General features: G+C 38.4%; 1 protein-coding gene across 2 annotated transcripts; it reads right to left on the bottom strand.

Moving 5' to 3' along the window:
• Positions 1 to 3,038: 3,038 nt before the first annotated feature.
• Positions 3,039 to 21,240, bottom strand: LOC126809889 (transaldolase). Of its 2 annotated transcripts, none has more exons than XM_050534755.2 (9): positions 20,911 to 21,240; positions 11,782 to 11,905; positions 11,070 to 11,177; positions 9,402 to 9,533; positions 8,827 to 8,887; positions 6,206 to 6,320; positions 4,878 to 5,007; positions 4,381 to 4,448; positions 3,039 to 3,767 (listed from the first exon to the last, which is right to left on the bottom strand). In XM_050534755.2, the coding sequence occupies exons 1-9, from the start codon at positions 20,981 to 20,983 to the stop codon at positions 3,604 to 3,606; spliced, it is 975 nt and encodes a 324-aa protein (XP_050390712.1). In that variant the 5' UTR covers positions 20,984 to 21,240; the 3' UTR covers positions 3,039 to 3,603. The 2 variants fall into 2 exon arrangements, with proteins under 2 accessions (XP_050390712.1, XP_050390711.1); XM_050534754.2 differs by lacking the exon at positions 20,911 to 21,240 and adding an exon at positions 17,038 to 17,214.
• Positions 21,241 to 22,512: the final 1,272 nt, after the last annotated feature.

The following is a 22,512-nucleotide window of genomic DNA, read 5'->3' as shown; positions in this document are numbered from 1 at the left end:
AAATTTCATTTCATGTATTAAACATGCATTATGCAAAAGCTAAATCTGCCTTAAGTGTTATATAAATTATTAATTAAACATTTATAAACATAACAAGACTATAATCAACCCTTGATGCCATCACATGCTTCAGTATTTAACTCAATTAGAACGATTCGGCCATTTAATGATATAATTTAAAAATGGAGAAGAGAGATTAAACAAAACGATAACAAATGATAATAAAAAATCAATGTGACTTAAACATACATTATGCAAGAGCTAAATCTGCCTAATACATTATGCAAGAGCTAAATCTGCCTATTGCAGGTCTTTCTTTAGGCCTGAAATGTTATCTAAATTATTAATTAGACATTAATTAACTTATCCAGACCATAATCAACTCTAGATGGCATCGCTAGCCTGCGATCTTAAGTGGATTGTGAGCCGATTTACTGCATAACTTTCCTTCTCGATTAAACAATTAAATGGATAATCGAGACTATGACATTTATCGTACTGACTTTAGTAATGATGACCGAGGATAGGCAGAAATTTCATTCGCTTAGTTCTCGGTTCATAGTGGATCAATTTGAATGAAATTTTCAGCAAATTGCCTTTACGTTATCTAGTTTTTAATTATTATAGTGAGAACTGCCAATTCGTTATCGAATCTCCCATAATGTATCTTTAAGTTACACCAATGACCCGACTTGTGACTTGATAACTGGTGACTTGAAAGAGCTTAGAAATCAAGTCGTGGCAGGGGGCATAACTCTTAATTACCTTATTCACCATGAATTGCTGACTATTTAATGAACTGGCGACTTGAACCGGACTTGGGCATTGTGTAGACTTGGGACTTAGTCGACACTCAAGTCAGTGACTTGGGGACTGGACTCTTACTCGAGGTGCAGCAACTTTGGACTCGACTCAAGACTCCCGTGACTTGTTTCCATCTCTGGTCAAAACTACAAACATTGATAACTTGGCTCAGAATACAGTCATTTGAATAAAATTTTCGATTTATTTATTTTGCATTATCTATTTTTGAACTATGATAGCCAGAACCGCCAGCTCTTTATCTAAATCTTACATAATGTATCTTTAATTTATCCTATTTTATTTCTTTCTTTCAGTGGAATGTGGGATAAATCTAGTTAGTGTCAGGGATGATCGGTATATGGTGTACTATTTATTGTATGTTAGCCACGATGATGAACTTTCTGTGAATGTTAAGACAATCTCTACAATATTAAAATCTCAAATGATCATTCTGCAAAATGAAATTATTTTATGAAAATTGAAGTACAGGCTTAGAAGAGACAAGGTATAGAGCTTCATTACTAGCAATACTGGTCACAAAGAAGAATCCTGGACTGAAATTAAAATTATCTTTTATACTTTTATTAAATACATATTATCATATTATGTTGTTTTTTTTTCTTTCATGAAATAAACTTATTGAAATTGTTTTTTTTTGTTTGAAAAAAAAGGAGAATGGTTCTAGTACTGTTGTACTTATTTAGTTGTGGCTACTCTATGGTTTTCGGAGCGGTCACGGTGGCTAAGTGGGTAAGACGCTGGCTCGCTAACCTGGAAGTCGGGTGTTCATCCCTGCATTGGTCATGAAAGTTCATCCAGATTTTCTGGCGTGGTTCCCCCTTGTCAGTGATGCAGGACAAAGGGTCTGACAAGGACAGGTGTCTAGTCGTTCAGATGGGATGAAACACAAGGTCCCATGTACACATTGGCATGCACGTAAAAGATCCCTTGACAGTTGGAATTCTATATAAGAGTAGGCCGTAGTGCCGCTGTCGGGGCAAAATGTCCCTCAAAGCACACTGTATGGCGTATGCCCGTCTTCATAAGCCCAGTTCGGACAGAACAGTAGGACGTTAAACCCCATTTCATTTCATTTCTATGGATTTCAGGGGCGTGTTTTGGGATGTTTATATCCACACTTGTAATTGACAAGGAATAAGGTCGTCTGACAAACCTTGTAGGTTTTCCACAACGGCTAAAGATCCTCTATGGACAAGCAAATTATTGAAATATAAATGTATCATATGTGAGTCCAAAAATGATCTAGTTTGTGACGAATGCATGTTAAACCCAATCCCTCTCACTGGTTCTTTGCAAATTTCTACAAACTATTTGTTTGGTAACTGAGTAAAAACTGGGACCTCCCCTTTTATAGTCATATGATTTCCTTAAGATTTTCCAGTTAGGTTTCCCCTTATCAGTGGTAAGGGGGGAAAACCAAGCTGGCAAGGAAAATGTCTAATCATTGTAATGGCAGCATATGAAAGAAAAACATCGAGTCATTTGGATGACAGCATGTTAGATCCCCTCATGGTTTGAAACATAAATAAGAGACACACCAAAATTCTCTTATAGCTCACTGCGATGTCCGTCTTTAGACCATTTTATTTTAAGCAGCTGCATTGGCTCATTGAGTTAAGACATTGGCATGCTAACCTGGAGGTCCCGTGTTCCATTCCCAGTGATGGCTGAGAAAGTTTATAGTTCCCCAACTTAAGTGGTGCAGGACAGGGGGCCTCGCAAAGGACAATGTATAGTCGTTCCAATGGGATAGAAAAACCACGCTCCTGTGTACGTCATTGCACCGCTGTCCAAGCAGAATTTCCCTTGTAGCACACTGTATGGTGTAATCGTGTCTTCATTAGTCCAGTGGAGTAGGACATTATGCATGTACCCCATTTCATTTCAGTCCTACTACTTCTACTCCATCCACTCAAAATGTCAGAAACCAGTCATTTCGGGACTAACACATGGTTCAATTTTATTTCAATAATTTGCTTGCGTGTAAGGGTCTTTAGCAATGGGAGGAAATCGGAAGACCCAGAGAAAACCCACAAGGTTGGACAGATGACCCTACTCCTTGTCATGTACAACCAGGGAATCGAAACCACCCCAACTGACTCAATGACAGACCTTATGATACAGCGCGCACATTCTACCCATTCGCCGCCCCCCCCCCCCCCAGCACTTAAAAGAAGAAAAACAAACTCCACTTACAATAAGCAACAGAAAAATTGACATTATTTTTGTTTATTTTGTCATTTATTATCAGCAGAAAATAACAAAAAAAACATTTTATGTAAAAAAATCCTCTTTCATGGAAAAAATTATTGCTGTAGTTAATTTTCAATTTTAATTTGAATGGTTATGTGTGAAATACAAGGGGAAAATACTTTCTCGGACATTGGCACTTCCATTTCCTGTTCATTAGAGAGCAGGCTGTAGTGGCGCTGTTAAGGCAGAATTTCCCTCATAGCACACTGTGTGGTGTATGGCCGTCTTCATTAACCGAGTAGGATGTTAAACCCCATTTCATTTCATTTTCTTAATGACTTTGCATAATTTGAAATATCATTAACAATAACAAAAAAAGAAAGAGACCCACGATTTCACAAAAACAAACAAATATACGACCTTATCAACAAAATATACGTAACAACATTAAAATGATCACCATAGATATTATTCGTATTAAATTATATTTTTATTAATATATTAAAATAAACATATTTCTTCATTTTTTTCATTAAATGCTGAGTCATCTTGTTATAGAAAGCAAGGGAGATAATTAGAGACATTCTAATTCAGTAATCTTTCACGCAGAAGATTTTCAAGTTTGACAGCATCAATTCCAAATTTACGAATACCCTCTGCTAACTTTTCTGTTGCCATAGCATCTTCATTCATTTGCCATCTGAATGTATTTTCATCAACGGTGACTTTAGGGATATCCAGTCCTTTAGCTGAAAATGGATAAAGACAATCTTTTATAATAAACAAAAAGAAATGAAATGAGGTTTTGTTCTATTGCCAGACTTAACCTGGGATTAGTTTGTTTTGTCAGACTTAACCTGGGTGAAGTTTGTACTACTGTTAGACTTAACCTGGGTGAAGTTTTTCTGTCAGACTTAACCTGGGGAAAGTTTGTTCTACTGTTAGACTTAACCTGGGGGAAGTTTGTTCTACAGTCAGACTTAACTTGGGGGAAGTTTGTTCTACTGCCAGACCTAACCTGGGTGAAGTTTGTTCTACTGCCAGACTTAACCTAGGGTTAGTTTGTTTTGTCAGACTTAACCTGGGTGAAGTTTGTTCTACTGTTAGACTTAACCTGGGGGAAGTTTTTCTTTCAGACTTAACCTGGGGGAAGTTTTTCTGTCAGACTTATCCTGGGGAAAGTGTGTTCTAAAGGCATGATTTAACCTGGGGGAAGGTTTGTTCTACTTGCACACGTAACCTGGGAGACAAAAAATGACATAGACGTTTGACTTGGCACCATTATTTGTTAGAAATCCTAAAAAGATTATGGTCCCTGATCTCTTGACTTAATATGGACCGAGAAAGTTGTATTCTACGTACCAGCTTCAACATCTAGCTGTGTTTTTAACGTATCAGTGGATTTCGACAGTTGATCTAATAAACCTGGCCTGAAAATTAAGAAAATAATCAATTAAACCAATCATAAGCGACATTGCAAATTTAAAAGCATCTTAGCTTTTTCTTAGCAGAAAACAATCATCACCAAACTCATTCAAAGACATTCACCTAATGAACATCTACATTATGTTTGAGAGAGAGAGAGAGAGAGAGAGTGAAATGGGGTTTAATGTCCACTTGACACAAGAGAGAGAGAAATGGGGTTTAACGTACACTTGACACAGGCTAGGTTATTTTGGGACTAACATATGGTTTAATTTTATTTCAATAATTGGCGTGCGCATATTGGTCTTCAGTAGTTGGAGGAAACCGGAGGACCCGGAGAAAACCCATACTCCTAGTCACATACAACTAGGGAATCGTAACCATGTCAGTTGACTAGGACATGTGAGTAAATATAAAATTTGTTACCAACTTACGATATGGTGAGAAGATCGCAACCAGCCAATCCAGTAATCTGACCTGTGTTTCGGAATGATGCACCCATTACAACTGTCTTATAGTCATATTTCTTATAATAATTATAAATACTTGTTACACTCTTAACACCTATAAATACAAAATTAACAGGAGTTGGTCGCTAACACAATACAAAACCAGGAGCCGGTCATTAACACAATACAAAACCAGGAGTTGGTCACTAACAAAATGTAAGAATTAACAAGAGTTGGTCACCAAAAAAATGAAAGAATTAACAAGAATTGGTCAACAAGAATAAGTCACCAACAAAATGAAAGAAATAACAAGAGTTGTCCACTAACAAAATGTAACAAGATTTTTTGAAGTGATCAAGGGCCATAACTCTGGCAGTAATTATCGAAAATCGCTGAAAATCAATAGTAACACAATATAAAAATTAACAGGAGTTGAAATCAAATGAAATGGGGCTTAACATCCTACTGTTCATCTCCGACTGGGCTAATGAAGACAGGCATACGCCATACAGTGTGCTATATTAGAAATTTTGCCCGGGTACCGACACTATGTCCTACTCTTATATTGAATTCCAACTGTCGAAGGATCTTTAATGTGCACGTCAATGTGTACATAGGACCTCGGTTTTTCATCCCATCTGAACATCTAGACAGCTGTCCTTGTGAGGCCATCACTAACAAGGGGGAACCACGCCGAAAAATCTGGAAAACTTTCTCGACCAATGCAGAGATCGAACACCAGACCTCCAGGTTAGCGAGCCTGCGTCTTACCCACTTAGCCACCGTGACACCCCCTAAGCTATAAATGAAATGGTGTTGATCTTTTTCTCCATCAACTAGGCTAATGAATATGGACATATGTCATGGAGTAACGATGGGGAACATTTTGACCAGACAAGGTGTCAAGCCTACTCTTATATCGATTTCCAACAGTCACAGCATCTTTAATGTGCTATGATCATTTCACTATATTCTGGGCCTTGCTGGGCATTCAATCCTGCACCACTGAGATGGGAAAGAGGACTTTAAAATTCCCCAAAACTATCTTGGACAACAGTGGGATTGAACCCAGAATCTCCTAGCTAATGGGGACGTCGCGTATCAGAACCTCCTAGTTAATGGGACGTCGCGTATCAGAACCTCCTAGTTAATGGGGACGTCGCGTATCAGAACCTCCTAGTTAATGGGACGTCGCGTATCAGAACCTCCTAGTTAATGGGGACGTCGCATATCAGAACCTCCTAGTTAATGGGGACGTCGCGTATCAGAACCTCCTAGTTAATGGGGACGTCGCGTATCAGAGGTCTACTAACCTGGATCTTCAAGAGGTTCATATGTTTTTTTATCTGTATTTTTGACGAACCAATCAAATATTCTACCAACAAATGGTGAGATTAAAGTTGCTTTTACGTCACCACATGCTATAGCCTGTTTCAATAACAAAAATAAAATACATCACCTCAAGATATAGCTCGTTTCAATAACAAAAATAAAATAATCACATGTTATAGACTTTTTCAATAACAAAAATAAAATAATCACCACATGCTATAGTTTGTTTCAATAACAAAAATAAAATAATCACATGCTATAGTCTGTTTCAATAACAAAAATAAAATAATCACCACATGCTATAGTCTGTTTCAATAATAAAAATAAAATGCTATAGTCTGTTTCAATAACAAAAATAAAATAATCACCACATGCTATAGTCTGTTTCAATAATAATATACATATGTATCATTGAGCTGGTTCTATAACAATAGAAACAGGGGTGGATCAGGAATGGAATGCAGATTAAACTCTTTGTCAAGAGAATACGTAGGTCACTTTGAGACTAACATATGGTCATTTACATTTCTGTGATTATGCTGGATGAAAGGTAAGAGAGAGAGAGATAGAGATAGAGAGAGAGAGAGAGAGAGAGGAATGGGTTTTAATGTCTACAGATACAAACTAGGTCATTTCGGGATTAACACATGGTTCCATTTTATTTCAATAATTCGCTTGTGGGTACGAATCATTAACAGTGGGAGGAAACTGAAGAACACGGAGAAAACCCATGAGTTTGGGCAGGCAACCCTACTCCATGTCACATACAAGCGGAGAATCGAAACCACGCCACTTGACTCAATGAGAATTTTGCCTGAACAGCAGTGTGACTACCCAGGCATCGACATTTCCGCGCACATGCGCAGGCACATTTGCTTTAAAAAACTTTTTTGCAGGCACATTTTAAAAGATGTAGCCACGCCAGGTGGCACCTGCGCCCGGCACTATTTTTTGCCGCCCAGCACAAAGAAAAAATCGAAGGAAGCCGCCCAGTCGTATTTAAACCCCTTCGTCCTTCTCTGTACACAAACTTGGCACTCGAAATTTACCACGGCAATTAAACGGCAAAGCCATGGTAAAAGCCAACGTACGCAAACCATGTCTGTCACGGCATAATTTATTTTTGTGTGCCGTAGTAGACCCTATCATCCCAAATTAGTTTAAAGAAAGATGTATTGGTATTTTGTTTATTTATACTTAGAAGATGTGTAGGCCTAGGTCTATTCATTTTACATTTATTCTACGGTCTTTATATTTGTTTATTTGCCGTAATTAGGTCACCCAGACCAATTTACCGCACTCCAATGTTAAAGGTTTGAATGTCGTAATTGTCCAACACGTGCCTGCAAATTTTCACGATGTTTCTTATTTTATTTCTTACCTGTGTTGACCGTGGATTTGCTACTGCCCGAGAGTAGGACTAGGAGGACGATGAGAGCTTTCTCAGTTTCTGCCTGACCTGATTCTCATTCCACCATAATAATAATAATATTCGTGAGACACGTACAACAACTTTACAGACATTGAAACAAGTCAAATAATACAACGTGTTTTAATTATAAATATCTACCTGTTGTCATAATTCGTTGTACTCAAATAAAACATCGTTTTAAGAATCGTTTTAATTTCTAATCTCAAAGTTATAAAGTAATATTTGAAAAAACCCCAACAAAACAACAAATACCGAAAGGTCCTCAACTTATCTATCCAGAGAAACAGAGTGAGGCGGGACAATTTTATGCTCGGTCGGGTGGTGTCAAAAAGTTTTTAGATCCCTGTATCATTGATGAAAATTAAGTGAATTTGGTAAAATTTGAATATATCAATGGAAATTTGATTTGCACTGAACCAAATACAAAAGGCAGCAGATGCTCTGAAAATACACCAAGAAGGGTTTTATTTTCATAAAAGACCACGCCCCCTCCCAAATTGTTTTTTGCCTCGCTCCGCTCGCCAAATATATTTTTACACCACTCACCAAATCCTGGCTACATCCCTGTGTTTCAGTATGACCCTGCAGGCACATTTTCAAGTGTGTGCGCAGGCACACTCAACTTTTATAGAGCCCTGTGACTACCAAATCGTCAGTTTCCAGCTTTAATTTCCAGATTTGAATCCAGAACATTCTGCTTGATGGTCCAATACCCTAACCACTTGACTACAGCGCCAAGTTAATCAAGCCACCAAGATTCGCTATGGGTGGAATAATAAAAAAAAAAGATAAATACTGTATTCTTCAGTGGATTAGATGGCCGAATGGTTAGGGTGTGCGTGCTTTATCATAAGGTCTGTCATTGAGTCAACTGGCGTGGTTTCGACTCCTGGTTGTACATGACAAAGAGTAGGATCGCCTGTTCAACCTCGTGGGTTTTCTCCGGTTCCTCCGGTTTCCTCCCACTTCTAAAGACCCGTACCCGCAAGCGAATTATTGAATAAGATTGAACTATGTGTTGATCCCTGGGTGACCTAGTCTGTGTCGCGTGGACAACCAGGGATTCGAAACCACGCCAGTCGACTCAATGACACACTTTATGATACAGCGCGCGGCCGCTAACCATTCAGCCATCCAACCCCCCTCTCGATGGATTACATGAATACTAACCTGATAGAAATTGAATATTAAAGTCATATTAACATGGATACCGTATTCAGCTTCTAGAATCCTGAAACAAATATTAAAGATACATTATGTAAGATTTAGATAAAGAAAATCCAAGTAGAGGACGATAAAAGCCCCACACTCGATAATTAAGGAGGGCGGAAGATTCCCTAGAACAGTGCAGGCAAGTCTGGATCTCAGTGATGCATCCGGGGAGGAGCAGGAACCAAGCCGTGAAATATATCAAAAAAGAGAATCCCCAGCAACAGACTTCACAACACTGTGTAGATGGTTTTTAAAAATTATATTCTAAGTCCAGTACATGTTTGGACTTAGAATATAATTTTTAAAAACCATCTACACAGTGTTGTGAAGTCTGTTGCTGGGGATTCTCTTTTTTGATATTTAGATAAAGAGCTAGCCATTCTTGCTATAATAATTCGAAAATAGATCATGTAGAATGAATAATTTGAAAATTTCATTCAAATAGTTCACAGCTATTCATGTGATCAGGCTGTTTGAGACACTCCTCGGAGGAGATGGTCTAGGTGCTAGGGGGTAAAACAAAAATATCTTACTTGGCGGCTTGAATACCTTCCCATGTTGATGATAATTTGATTAAAATTCTGTCTTTACTGATTCCATTAGCTTTATATAAGGCAATCAATTGCTTTGCTTTATCCACCATTGCATTCTTATCAAACGATAATCTGAAAAAATAATAGAAATGAAATGAAATGGGATTTAACGTCCAACTGTTCTGCTCTGAACTTGGCTAATGAAGATGGGCATACACCATACAGTATGGTATGAGAGAAATTTTGCCTGACAGCGGCACTACGGCCTACTCTTATATCGAATTCCAACGTCAAGATTTCTTTTACGTGCATGCAAATGTGTACACGGGACCTCAACTTTTTGGCCCATCCGAATGACTAGACAGCTGTCCTTGTCAGGCCCTCCGTCTAGCATCACTGACAAGGGGGAACCATGACGGAAAATCCTGGTGAACTTTCTCGGCCAATGTAGGGATCAAACACCCGGCCTCCAGGCTAACGAGCCAGCATCTTGCCCCCTCAGCCACCGTGATCCCCCCAAAATAGTAAATCAATGACTTCTTAGTGTAAGTAATTGACGACATATTACCGATTTGATTTACGTCAATATAAATTTATGAATTGGGAGCTCTGGCCCTGAGTTCACAAAGTATTCTTAGACTTAAGAATTTACTCAACTTTCAATCACTGTTTATGGGAAATATCTTTGATCCAGAAACATAAAACTTTGTACATAGTTTCGTATTGATGTATTTGATACATTAAAACAACAAAAGTTTTATAAAGGGGTATATTTTAGTTAAAATAAGGTGAACAATTTTGAGTAAATTCTTAACTTAAGTTTGGGAATGCTTGTGAACTCGGGGCCAGATGTGTTATTTCCAGTCGTGTTGGGACAAGTTCATTTAGCATATTGTTGCTGGAACATGGTTTTTCGTACATTCTAAAGAATTCGAAGAGGGGCTCAAAGTCCTTCTTTATAAAAATAAGAAAAATAAAATATGACGTCTTCTTCAGAGCTGAACATGTAATTTTTTCCTCGAACAATTGCAGCTAATCATACATTTGAGTTCACCTTTTTTTTAGTCATCATGTAATTTCATTTCGATGCTGAGGGGCCCCTGAACTTGGAAGTGATCTGGAGCGCTCCCCAAGGTTTTACTCCAGCCCTGCACAACAAAATGCCATTCAGAAATTACATGTTTGGACTTTGGAATATTGTTACAGGCTTAGCAGGCGTGCACGGGAATCACACCATCACAAACTCTAACGTTTTGTCAATCTGATTAAAATACAGATCTATATTTCGTTTCATTTTTTTATACTTTTGATGGCCTACACTACATGAAGATCTGACCAGTTGTAGTGATAGGTCGCCCTGAGGTCATACCAGCGGCTTTTGGCCCTATGATGTCAGACATTTGATTAACGAATCAGCATTTATGTTACTAGTGGGTTACCCACAGTTCTGTGCAAAACTTGCCTAAAGCTAGCCGTAAAAGACCGTTTCATTGGCTAAGTCCTCACACCATTCAGAAGACGTCAATGATAACAACTCTCCCAGATCCTAGTGTAGTAAAGACAAGTAAAACGAAATTTTGAACTATAAAAACGTAACGAAATAGGATCTGTGTTTTAACCAGATTGACGTTTTGTTTTCTGCAAGCAAAATGTTTTTTTTCCCCTTACCTAGCGTCTACCTCTGTTGAAACTCGACCAGGAATTATCTTCAATATTTCCATTCCAAAATTTATACAAACTTTATCCATAGCGGTATTCAGTTGTTCTTCGGTTGTTCTTTAAAAATCAAATATCCATTTAAAATTAACTAGAATACGGAAAGTTGCATCTAACAAATGGGGTTTAATGTCCACTCGACACAAACTAGGTCATTGCAGGACTAACATAATATAGTCAAATTTCATTTCAATCATTCGCTTGCATGTAGGAGTCTTTAGCAGTGGGACAGAAAAGCTTGCGCGGTTGGACAGGCAACCCTACTCCTTGTCACGTACAAATGGGGAATTGAAACCACGCTACTTGACTCAATGACAGACCTAATGATACAGTGTATTAACCATTCTGCATCCCCCTACTAATAGGAGAACGATTTCTATTTATTTAGTAATGGATGGGATAGAGCAAAAAAATATAACAATTCATTATGGAGGAACAATTACTAATCACCTTCTCACAATTTGCGTATAGAATTGAGAGACATGGTTTGAGTTACTATGATACATAGCAGTAAATTTTAACAGATATGTTACATAAGTTTGGACAGAGTTAAAGCCCTCCCACTTGACTTCCTAACTTGTATAGGCTCTAGAAAAATTATTAAAAATTTTTCTCATTTAATCAAAATTTAAATACATTGTCCCAGGCAAATAGAACAACCTACTTTCCATTTTCTTTGCCGTAAGACACAGCTTCATCTATCAGAGATTGGTAGGCAGGCATGGAAGCAGCTGCCAGAATCAGGGATGGGTTGGTGGTTGCATCAGTTGGTTTAAATTTAACCATTGCTGAAACATAAAATGTTATTAATCAATCACCTTACAAGAATTATGATATTAATTGCCATAATAGGAGAGAGAGAAATGGGGTTTAACGTCCACAAACGAGGTCATTTCAGGACTTACATATGGTTTAATTTTATTTCAATAATTCGCTTGCGTGTAGGGGTCTTTAGCAGTGGGAGGACCCGGAGAAAACCCACAAGGTTGGACAGGCGACCCTACTCCTTGTCACGTACAATCGGGGATTCGAAACCACGCCAGTTGACTCAATGACAGGCCTTATGACACAGCGTGCACGTGCTAACTATTCGACCATCCAATCCAACCTCCCTGCCATTATAGGACCATGGACAACATGCGATGTACGAAATGAAATGAAAATGAAATGGGGTTTAACGTCCGACTGTTCTGCTCCTATACTGGGCTAATAAAGACTGGTATATGCCATACAGTTTGCTATGAGGAAAATTTTGCCCGGGCAGCGACCCCATCACCTACTCTTGTATCGAATTCCAACTGCCAAGTGATCTTTTACGTGCATGCCAATGTTTACACAGAACCTCAGTTTTTCGTCACATCCGAATGACTTGACAGCTTATAGGTTTACATATAAGTACCAAATTTCAACTTGATACTTTAAGTAATTTGGAAATTGTTGACATTTTTTCATTTTTCTGGGTGCACCGGTTTAGAAACACCCAACTTCGGAAAAATGTCTACAAAATCTTTAATAGTCAGAATTTTTGGAAAATATTTGGGATCGAGACATTTCATAAAGCAACACTTCCATGAACAAATTATGTGCGAAATCGATGACAGTGGGTTTCCCCGCTAGTCGCATAACCCAGCTATAAACTAAGAGCAACTTATTAAACATACAATATGCAAGAGCAAAATCTAATTATTGCAAGTCTTAATTTAGGTTTCAGATGTTATAGAAATTATAAATTAGATCTTTATTTAAACAACAAGCCCAAAATCAACTCTGTAGACCCACGGATGGCTCGGCTACAGCTCGGATTTAAATAGGATTTCACTTATCAATTAATTCAAATATGGCGCATCCTGATGAGAATACGTCAGTTAGATTGAGGCTAAATGATAGAGTGTACTTAGTGAGGCCGCTGTAGAGCGTTTCCGCATGCCATTGAAAACTTTACTTGATAATCGAGATATGTAGGTGGAGTTAACGCCTGTCAATCAAACGATCAGCCACGGTGAAGGCACATTTCACTACCATTTCTAGTCAAATATTACAACGATGATAACTATGTTCAGAATAAAGTAATTTGACTGAAATTTTCAAAATATTCTTCTTTCATCATCTAATTTTGAACTGCTATAGCAAGAATGGCCAATTCTCTGTAAAAATCTTCTATAATTTATCTTTAAGTTTTGGTCTCCATTATTTCAGATGAGCGAATAAATCGAAATGTGACATGAATTGATTATCTTTTTATTTATCGATGCAGATCAAATCACAAGTCCACAGGAAAAGTCTTTATTGATTTGGTGGATTGAATCTGTCTGTAGTTATCCAACCATGAAATGTTTATCTGAACCGTGAACAGAAATACTTGAAGAAATACTACAGTTATTTACGATGATCGGTTTCTCATACAGAAGATATAACATTTTGTTCAGGGTTCCAAACCATTTTGGGAGCCACGGTATCTGAACCGTGAACAGAAATACTTGAAGAAATACTACAGTTATTTACGATGATCGGTTTCTCATACAGAAGATATAACATTTTGTTCAGGGTTCCAAACCATTTTGGGAGCCACGGTGGCTAAATGGCTCGCTAGCCTGGAGGTTGCATGTTCAATCCCTGGATTGGCCGAGAAAGTTCATCAGAATTTTCCGGTGTGGTTTCCCCCTTGCCAGGGGTGCAGGATGGAGGGACTGACAAGGACAGATGTCTAGTTGTTTGGAGGGAATGAAAAACCTGAGGACCCGTGTATACATTAGTGTGCATGTAAAAGATCCACTGGCAGTTGGAATTCGATATAAGAGTAGGCCATAGTGCCGCTGTCTGGGCAAAATCTCCCTCATAGTACATGGTATGGCGTATACCCATTTTCATTAGCCCAGTCAGAGTAAACAGTAGGATGTTAAATCCCATTTCATTTCATTTCATTTCCAAACCAGTTTTACAGCCAGAGAAATGAAATGAAATGGGGTTTAATGTTCTACTGTTCTGCACTGACTGGGATAATAAAGATGGGAAATTTTGCCCGGACAGCAGCACTACATGTATATCCAATTTTAACGGCCAAGGTTTTTTTTTTTCAATGTGTACACGTGACCTCGGTTTTTTCATATCATCTGAATGACATGACAGCTGTCCTTGTCCGCCCTGAACCACTGAGAAGGGGAAATCATGCCGGAAAATCCAGATGATCTTTCTTGCCCAACAGCCTAACACCGGCGGCAAACCTGACACCTCCAGGCTAGTGAGCCAATGTAAGTAAAAAAAGTTGAACTACGGTATGTGTTATTAAAAACTGAGGTTTTGTGGGTCAAACTTTAAGTAACACAGATTTAAGTAAGACTGAGGTGCACATGTTATTCCTGTATACTTGATAGCATAATTTTAATGGAGATAAATTGCTATTCTTTGGCACCTAGAAATTTCTAATCTGTTATATTCGGCGAAATATCCTTAGTGTCCAAATTGAATGGCAGTCTTTGGCGTCTGGTTATTCCTGTCTACACTGATAGTATTCTTGTGTGGGACATGTTTAGCCACGTTCATTGAGTCGCTTCATTACAAATGGCGGTCAAAAGCATTCTGGCACGCGATTTATGTGCCAATTTTAAAATTTTCATTTTGTCTTAAATATTGGATATCAGAAGCCCATCTTCACACGGTAAGATAACAACATCAATGTTGATTTATATTTACCAACAAGTCGTGTTTGCAATGTCGAAGACTTTGGACGATATTGAGTTAAAGACATGTCTTCTTTAATCATAATTGACACAGGACATGTTACATGTAGTAAAGATAGTAAAACCCATCAATATATCAGGTTTTGTGGGTCACATTTTAAATGGTAACACAGATATTTAAGTAAAAAATGTCGAACTGCATTCTACAAAAAAAACTGAGGTTTTGTGGGTCAAGTTTTAAGTAACACAGATTTAAACCTACATTATGCAAGAGCTAAATCTGCCTATTGCAAGTCTTTATTTAGACTTCAGATGTTATAGAAATGATTTATTAGACCTTTATTTACACGACAAGCTCAATGGGTAGGATACAATTTGGATTTAAACAGTTGTTCATTTAAAATTAAATCAATAAATGGTGGAACAAGCTAATGTTTACCGTTAGTCGCTGATGTCACTACCGGAAACTGGTGATGAAAGGCCATTCAAGCGAGGCTAATGTATCTTTAAAGGACAATATTGCTAATAGCAGGATGTGACAACTATTATTTGTTTTGGTTGCGAAAAGAAGGAAGATATAACCCTAAATTATTCAGGTAAAGATTTTAGGGATATCTATAATATTAATAACAGCAGGATGTGACTTTATTAATATTTTTGACGATTGAGATCTGTATACTTTACAGCAGGATTAGGATGACAAAGAGATAAAACTAATCCTTTGTTCATTTAACAGGTTCTCTATTTACGCGAGTTTAAGTTCCAGATGACTGAGAAAGAGGATATGTATTTTGTTTCAATGGTATTGAGTAATTGAAATGGAAAAATGGAGGACATGGTTCTATCAAACAGACTTACTGTTTTATTAGTGAGTCATGTTTTGACTAGGATTTAGAAATCTTGATAAAGACAAGTCATAATGAATGCTGGTTGAAAGGTCACTCAGTAATTGTATTTGAGAGAGAGAGAGAGAGAGCTGTGTATTTGTATTGTGAAAGTCAAAGTGTACCTTTTCAACTCAATCTTATCATTAAATGAAAGTTTATTATTAGAGTGTGAATCCATTTGAATTCAAAGACATTTCTTATGGCATCATGCTGTCACTGTCACTATCAGGATCATTCGCGAGGAAAAGCTCAATTATTTTTAATTATGCATTTTGTCTACTATAATTTTTTAAAGAATAGAGCTATATATGCCCTTTAATGCCACTACCCTTTAAACTAACATAATAAGCAAAACATTGATTTTAGTTTTATGTAATCTTTAATTAATGCATTTCCCTATTCCACCCACAAAAATATTGATTTAAAAATGTTCAGTGCTTCTAATATGTATATAGTCATAATGACACAGCAATAATATTTATGTAACCACTATTATAAAAAAACTAGGTGAAAAAATAACTGTCAAATATTTCAGTTATCATGGAATTTCATAATCCTTTACTCTCACTCGTCTCTAACCTTTCATTGTAAGCAACAGAAATGAAATCATGTCCTACGCTAATGAAGATGGGCATGCGCCATAAAGTGTGCTATGGGGGAAATTTTGCCCAGCGCTACTGCCTACTCTTATATTTATATCGAATTTCAGCTGTCAAGGGATCTTTCATGTGCATGCCAATGTGTAAACAGGACCTCGTATTTTTTGTTCCATCCGAACGACTATATAGAGGATATTTGTCGTTTAAGAGTGAATAACTATTACGTTTTCTTGCTTAGAAATGAAATAAAATATGTTATTCACGACAAAACGACAAATGTTCTATTTATTTTATGATTTTACAATCATTTTAGGTAAAAACAACACTTTTATTTCACTGATAAAACGCGGTATTCCACTATTGATCATAAAATAAATAGATATACATTGTCCCTTGCCGGACCTTTTCTGCAACAGTCACACTGACAGTGACATTAGTGACAATTGAATAATAAATGGTCAGTCTATTTAAAAATACCATTATGTGCACAATTGTCAGATCTATTATAGAAAAGACATGACTTTTTTTTTATTCACTTTAGTTTTGTTCTACAAAATACACTTTTAGATAATCTACTTGCATATTCATATTCATATTCATCCAGACATACATTGTACATAAACCCTGTCTTATCGCAATAAATAGTCACTTTTGATAATCAAGACTACAAACTGCCGGCATAGATCAAAAAGAACTTGGCAAACATAGTATTAGAAAATTTGTGGAAAAGCCAAACGAAATGATTAAGTTTTTCTACCTTCAAAATCTCCCGTATCCGCGACAACAGTCGTCACGTCTTTCAGTTGGTCTAATGCAGACCTCGCCAGCTTTTTGGCATCAGACATTTTGAAATTATATAAGTATTTTACTTTCAATAACACTTTCCTGTTGCCTTGTCGGTTCGCAAATTTCTTGCAAGTTGTGAATTACTATATCCGGCCATACATACGCATTGTGATTGGACAAACTACAGTTACTTTTAACCAGTGGCAGTCATCGGGTAACCATCGGGCGTTTAGTAAATAGGACAACTTTTGTTGCTACCCAATGGCAATGCAATAGGGTTTTACGTCCTACTTTTCGGAATCGATTGGGGCAATATAGACGGGATTCACTACCAAAAAAGTCATAGCTGATTAAAAGTGGATAGAGGTTTCCCTCGTGACCGACGGAACATTAGACCAATAACAATTAATTAATCTCTATATCACTTGAAAGCCTTAGGAGATAGATTCTGATAAACAGAATTAGATTTAGGACTATAATAGGATTATTTCAGGACTAACATATTGTTCAAATTTATTTAAATAATTCGCTTGCATGTCGGGGTCTTTAGCAGGGAACCGGAGAAAAACCATAAGGTTAAGCATGAGACACGTAAGCCTACCATTGCGAGTTACGATTTTGGCACGTGTCCTAATATTGTTTTAGTATTTTAAATTTCTTTCAAAAACACAAATTTTCGTGCGATGCACCGTTTAGCAACTCCCATTACTGACGCGTGTTTCTCGATTGAAAAATTGTCCAGTTTTATAAAACATGTGGATCTTCACTGCAAGAAAACCCTCAATTTACCATTTAACCCATTGGCGTGAATGTAAACGAACCCTTGGCGGTCGAAATTCGAAATATGAGGAAGCCGTAATGCCACTTTCCTGGAAAAAAATATCCCTCATAGCACACTACATGGCGTGCAGAAAAAAGGACGCTAAACACCATTGCATATCTAGACTGACTTCCTGGCAGGGGTGCAGGACGGAGAGACGAAAACCGAGATCCCCATGCTAGTCCCGTCTTCATTAGCCCAGGTTAGGAGCAGAACAGTAGGACTTTAAACCCCATTTCATTTCATTTCCCATGCTGGTCAAAATTATCCTATAGAACAGTTGGTGCAGAGAGAGAGGGAGAGAGAGAGAGTTTAACGTCCACTCCACACACACTAGGTCATTTCGGGACTAATGTGGTTCAATTCTATTTCAATAATTCGCTTGCGCGTAGGGGTCTTTAGCCATGGGAGGAAACTGTAGGACCCGGACAAAACTCACGAGGTTGGACAGGCGATCCTACTCCTTGTCCCGTACAACCCGGGAATCGGAACCACGCCAGTTGACTCATGACAGACCTTATGATACAGCGCGCACGCGCTAACCATTGGTGCAGCGATTTGTTGTGAGACGTTTAATATCATTTCGCTTTTGTGTTGAGAACAAAATATAGAGAGTAAATTCTAATAAATAATAGATTTTTTTTTTTTTTATTGCAGTCGCGCTAATAAAATAATCTGCAGAAATAATATTTATTCAGACATATCATAACATTGTATTATGTACGTATTGTCAATCATCGATGCATGCGACCTACTTAATAGTTGATTAAATAAAGTTGTAACTGTCCACCCTTCTGTATCAAACGGGAAAATGAAGACGGGCTAACGCCACGTTGTGCTAAATAGATGAGAGGGAAATTGCCTACTTTTTGTCGAATTCAGACTGCCATGCACATGTTCGATCCCGGCATTGGCCGAGAAAGTTCATCCAGATTTTCCGGCGTGGTTCGCCTTTAACAGTGATGCAGGAAGGAGGGTCTGACAAGGACAGCTGTCTAGTCTTTCGGATGGGACGAAAAACCGAGGTCCCGTGTACACATTGGCGTGCACGTAAAAGATCCCTTGACAGATGGAATTCGATATAAGAGTAGGCGTAGTGCGGCTGTCCGGGCAAAATTTCCCTCACAGCACACTGTATGGCGTATGCCCGTCTTCATTATCCCAATTAGGAGCAAAACAGTAGGACGTTAAACCCAATTTTATTTCATTTAATTCGGAGCAGAACAGTAGGACGTTAAACCCCATTTCATTTCACTTCTTAACATCTTTTCGACTAGACCCTGTTCCTTGTCATTTACAGGAAAGGAAGAAAAGCCGAGGTCGTGATAGAATTCTACAGAGAGTCGGCGAAAACGCGGTCCATTCAATTTACCCCTATAGCACACTCTCTGGGGAATGCCCGTCTTCATTTGCCGGGTTGGTGCAGGAAAGTAGGACGTTAAACCCCCTTTTATTTCATTTCATTTCCACGGATATAGAGGAAGGGCTAGAGGTTGCTGACTTATTCTGTTATAATCAGCTACTTTATATGACCAATGTACACCACTTCATTATCAATATGATCGATTAATTATAACAGTACTGGGATAATTGCCAATCTTTTGGATAAAATGTTTTAAAAGGCACAACAAGTTCGATCGGTCAATATAGTTTTGATGTCATTACGCAATTAAGAACATTTAAATACAAAACGCCCTTCTGGCGTATACGGCGAAAAAGCGACAAACACATGCACAGTTTTTCGTCCCACCTTTGTCACCTCCACAGTCGCCACATTACAATAAGTGAAGATTTTTCTTGTAAAAAAGGAATGAAATAGGGTTTAACGTCCTGCATTTCTGCGTCTACCCGGCAAATGAGACGGACATGCGACATTCAGTGTGCTGTAAAGGAAATTTTGCAATTGAATTCCAACTGTCATGGGACCTCAGTTTGTACGTTCCATCCGAACGACTAGACGCTGCTCCTTGCTAGCCCCCCGTCCTGCACCATTGACAGGGTTTTGCTCATCCACGACGGGGCCAGAATAGAGAGAGAGAGAGAGAGAGAGAGAGAGAGAGAAATGGGGTCATTTCGGGACTAACATATGGTTTAATTTTATTTCAATAATTCGCTTGCGCGTAGGGGTCTTTAGCAGTGGGAGGAAACCGGAGGACCCGGAAAAAAACCACGAGGTTGGACAGGCAACCCTACTCCTTGTCACGTACAATTTGGGATTCGAAACCACGCCAGTTGACTCAATGACAGGCCTTATTATGATACAGCGCACGCACGTGCTAACCATTCGGCCATCCAACCAACCGGGACCTGAATAGTCTAATATCGTTATAAATTATAATATAACCTTGTCACAGATGTTGAGTTGATCAGGAACTGATATGATAAATGTGTTAAGGTCAAGTCTCTTGTCGAGTATTTTACACATGTCACGTGCAGAAGCGATATAGTCGACAAAAGTGACAATGATATATCTGCAATGACCAAAGATATGAAATGAAATGGGGTTTAACGTCCTACTGTTCTGCTCCTATACTGGGCTAATGAAGACGGGCATACGCCTATACAGTGTGCTATGAGGGAAATTTTGCCCGGGCAGCGGCACTATCGCCTACTCTTATATCGAATTCCAACTGCCAATTAAGGGATCTTTTAGTGCATTCCAATATATACACGGGACCTGAGTTTTTCGTCTCATCCGAAGGACTAGACAGCTGTCCTTGTCAGTCCTCCGTTCTGCACCACTGACAAGGGGAAACCACGCAATGACCAAAGAGGACACGCAATGAACAAAGACGACCCCGTGAAACATTGGGTTCCTAGACTTAGTTTGAGGGCCCAGTTGGAGCTGACACGCCATTTAAACACCAATTGATTCATAGATATATATCGGTATAGGCTGTGAATAGATTGAACTTTACCCCAGCCCTCCGACAAGAAATGTCCGACATTAGAATAACATTGCCATAGAAACCTAGGACATGAAAGTGATTCGACCGTGCCCTCATCCCACTATGGATTATTTACCTTCAAAATCACCAGTATCCGCCACGACCACCGTGACATCCTTCAGCTGATCCAAAACACTCTTCCCTGCCATCTTGTATGATGAAATAATATGTCCTGTGTAGGAAAATTGATCTCTCCACTGTTTGCCTGTTTGTTTGAATATGCTATTACTAGCTCGTGTTAATCCTATATTATACGCAGTATGTAAACGTGTCGGCCGATATGAATGATGTAGCACAAATTGGCGATCAAAAACCCACTACACACAGCGACCGGGTCGTCTGGCGGAAACAACAAAATGATCAGGCAGGGTGATAACACAACTGTCTATACACTGGCTGAGACCGAATGAAATCTACAAACTATATCATCATTATTATAACAACGCAAATGAGTTTCAAGCGTGCTCGTTGCATGCTGATTTAAAGAGGCGGTGTTTGGGCTGATGAAGACACGGGCATTCACCATAAAGTGTTCTATATGAGGGAAATTTTGCCCGGACACTCCCAAGAACAAGATGAGGAGCGCCTGGGGACCATTTTCTACCCCAAAATCGAACATTTACAAGACGTTACAATATAAATGAAATGGAATGGGGTTTAACGTCCTACTGTTTTGCTCCGACTGGGCTAATGAAGACGAGCATAAGCCATACAGTGTTCTATGAGGGAAATTTTGCCCGGGCAGCGGCACTATGGCCAACTGCCAAGAGATCTTTTACGTGCAATCCAATGTGTACACGGGGCCTGGGTTTTTCGTCCCATCCGAATGACTAGAGAGCTGTCCTTGTCAGACCCTCCTTCCTGCACCACTTACAAGGGGAATCCACGTCGGAAAACTGTACATGTCGCGTGTATTACAATTTTAACGTGAAGGGCCAGATTTTGATGAAGAGAGGCCCAAGGATATCCCACTAACGACACCCCTTGATTTTCATTGCTAATGTTGTTACGATAATAAATAAAGTATCGATTATAGATTTTTAAATTAAATTTAAAAGTGGCGGTCGTGTGTTAAGCCGTTCAAAATCAAAACCATCCATTGTTCTAGAGAGTTGATTAATAATGTCCAATCAATAACTTATGTAACAATTGAGGCCAAAAGAAAGACCTGAAATAGGCAAATTTAGCTCTAGCCTTATTTAATATATTGTACGCTGATCCAATTCATATATTTAACTTTTGGTTTAATGCTGATTAAAAAACCCCAAACAAAACAACATAATCCATTCACGTTTTACATAATATGTATATTTTAATGAGTTCCTTATTTATGCTACCCACAATTTTCTTCATCGCCTATATAAATTCCTTTCTTTTAGGATCAACAACTTTTTTAAGTGTAGTGTGATGTAGGCCTAGATATTAGACCACGCGAACAGGGCACCCTGTCTCAACTCAACTGAATTGATATGTCACTAATCTTTCAAGTCTCTGAACTGTTTGAGTTTTTCTTATGTGAAATGAAACGAAATGGGGTTTAATGCCCTAATTTCCTGCACTACATGCAGTGTGCAATGAGGGAAATTTTTACTGGACAATGTACACGAAACTTCTGTTTTCTTCCCATCCGAGCTTCTAAGGCCCTCCGTCCAGCACCACTGACAAGGAGAAACCACGC

Source organism: Patella vulgata, chromosome 2, assembly GCF_932274485.2.
Source record: "Patella vulgata chromosome 2, xgPatVulg1.2, whole genome shotgun sequence".
NCBI lineage: Eukaryota > Metazoa > Mollusca > Gastropoda > Patellidae > Patella > Patella vulgata.
This window is presented reverse-complemented; position numbering and strand designations above follow the sequence as displayed.

Excerpts from the sequence above, each read along its gene's own strand:
- LOC126809889 (XM_050534754.2), bottom strand. The coding sequence starts at position 17,125 with ATGTCTGATGCCAAAAAGCTGGCGAGGTCTGCATTAGACCAACTGAAA. Across the intron at positions 6,321-8,826 it reads TAATATTCAATTTCTATCAG|GCTATAGCATGTGGTGACGT; the intron begins GTTAGTATTCAT and ends TTATTGAAACAG. Across the intron at positions 3,768-4,380 it reads ACAGCTAGATGTTGAAGCTG|CTAAAGGACTGGATATCCCT; the intron begins GTACGTAGAATA and ends ATCCATTTTCAG.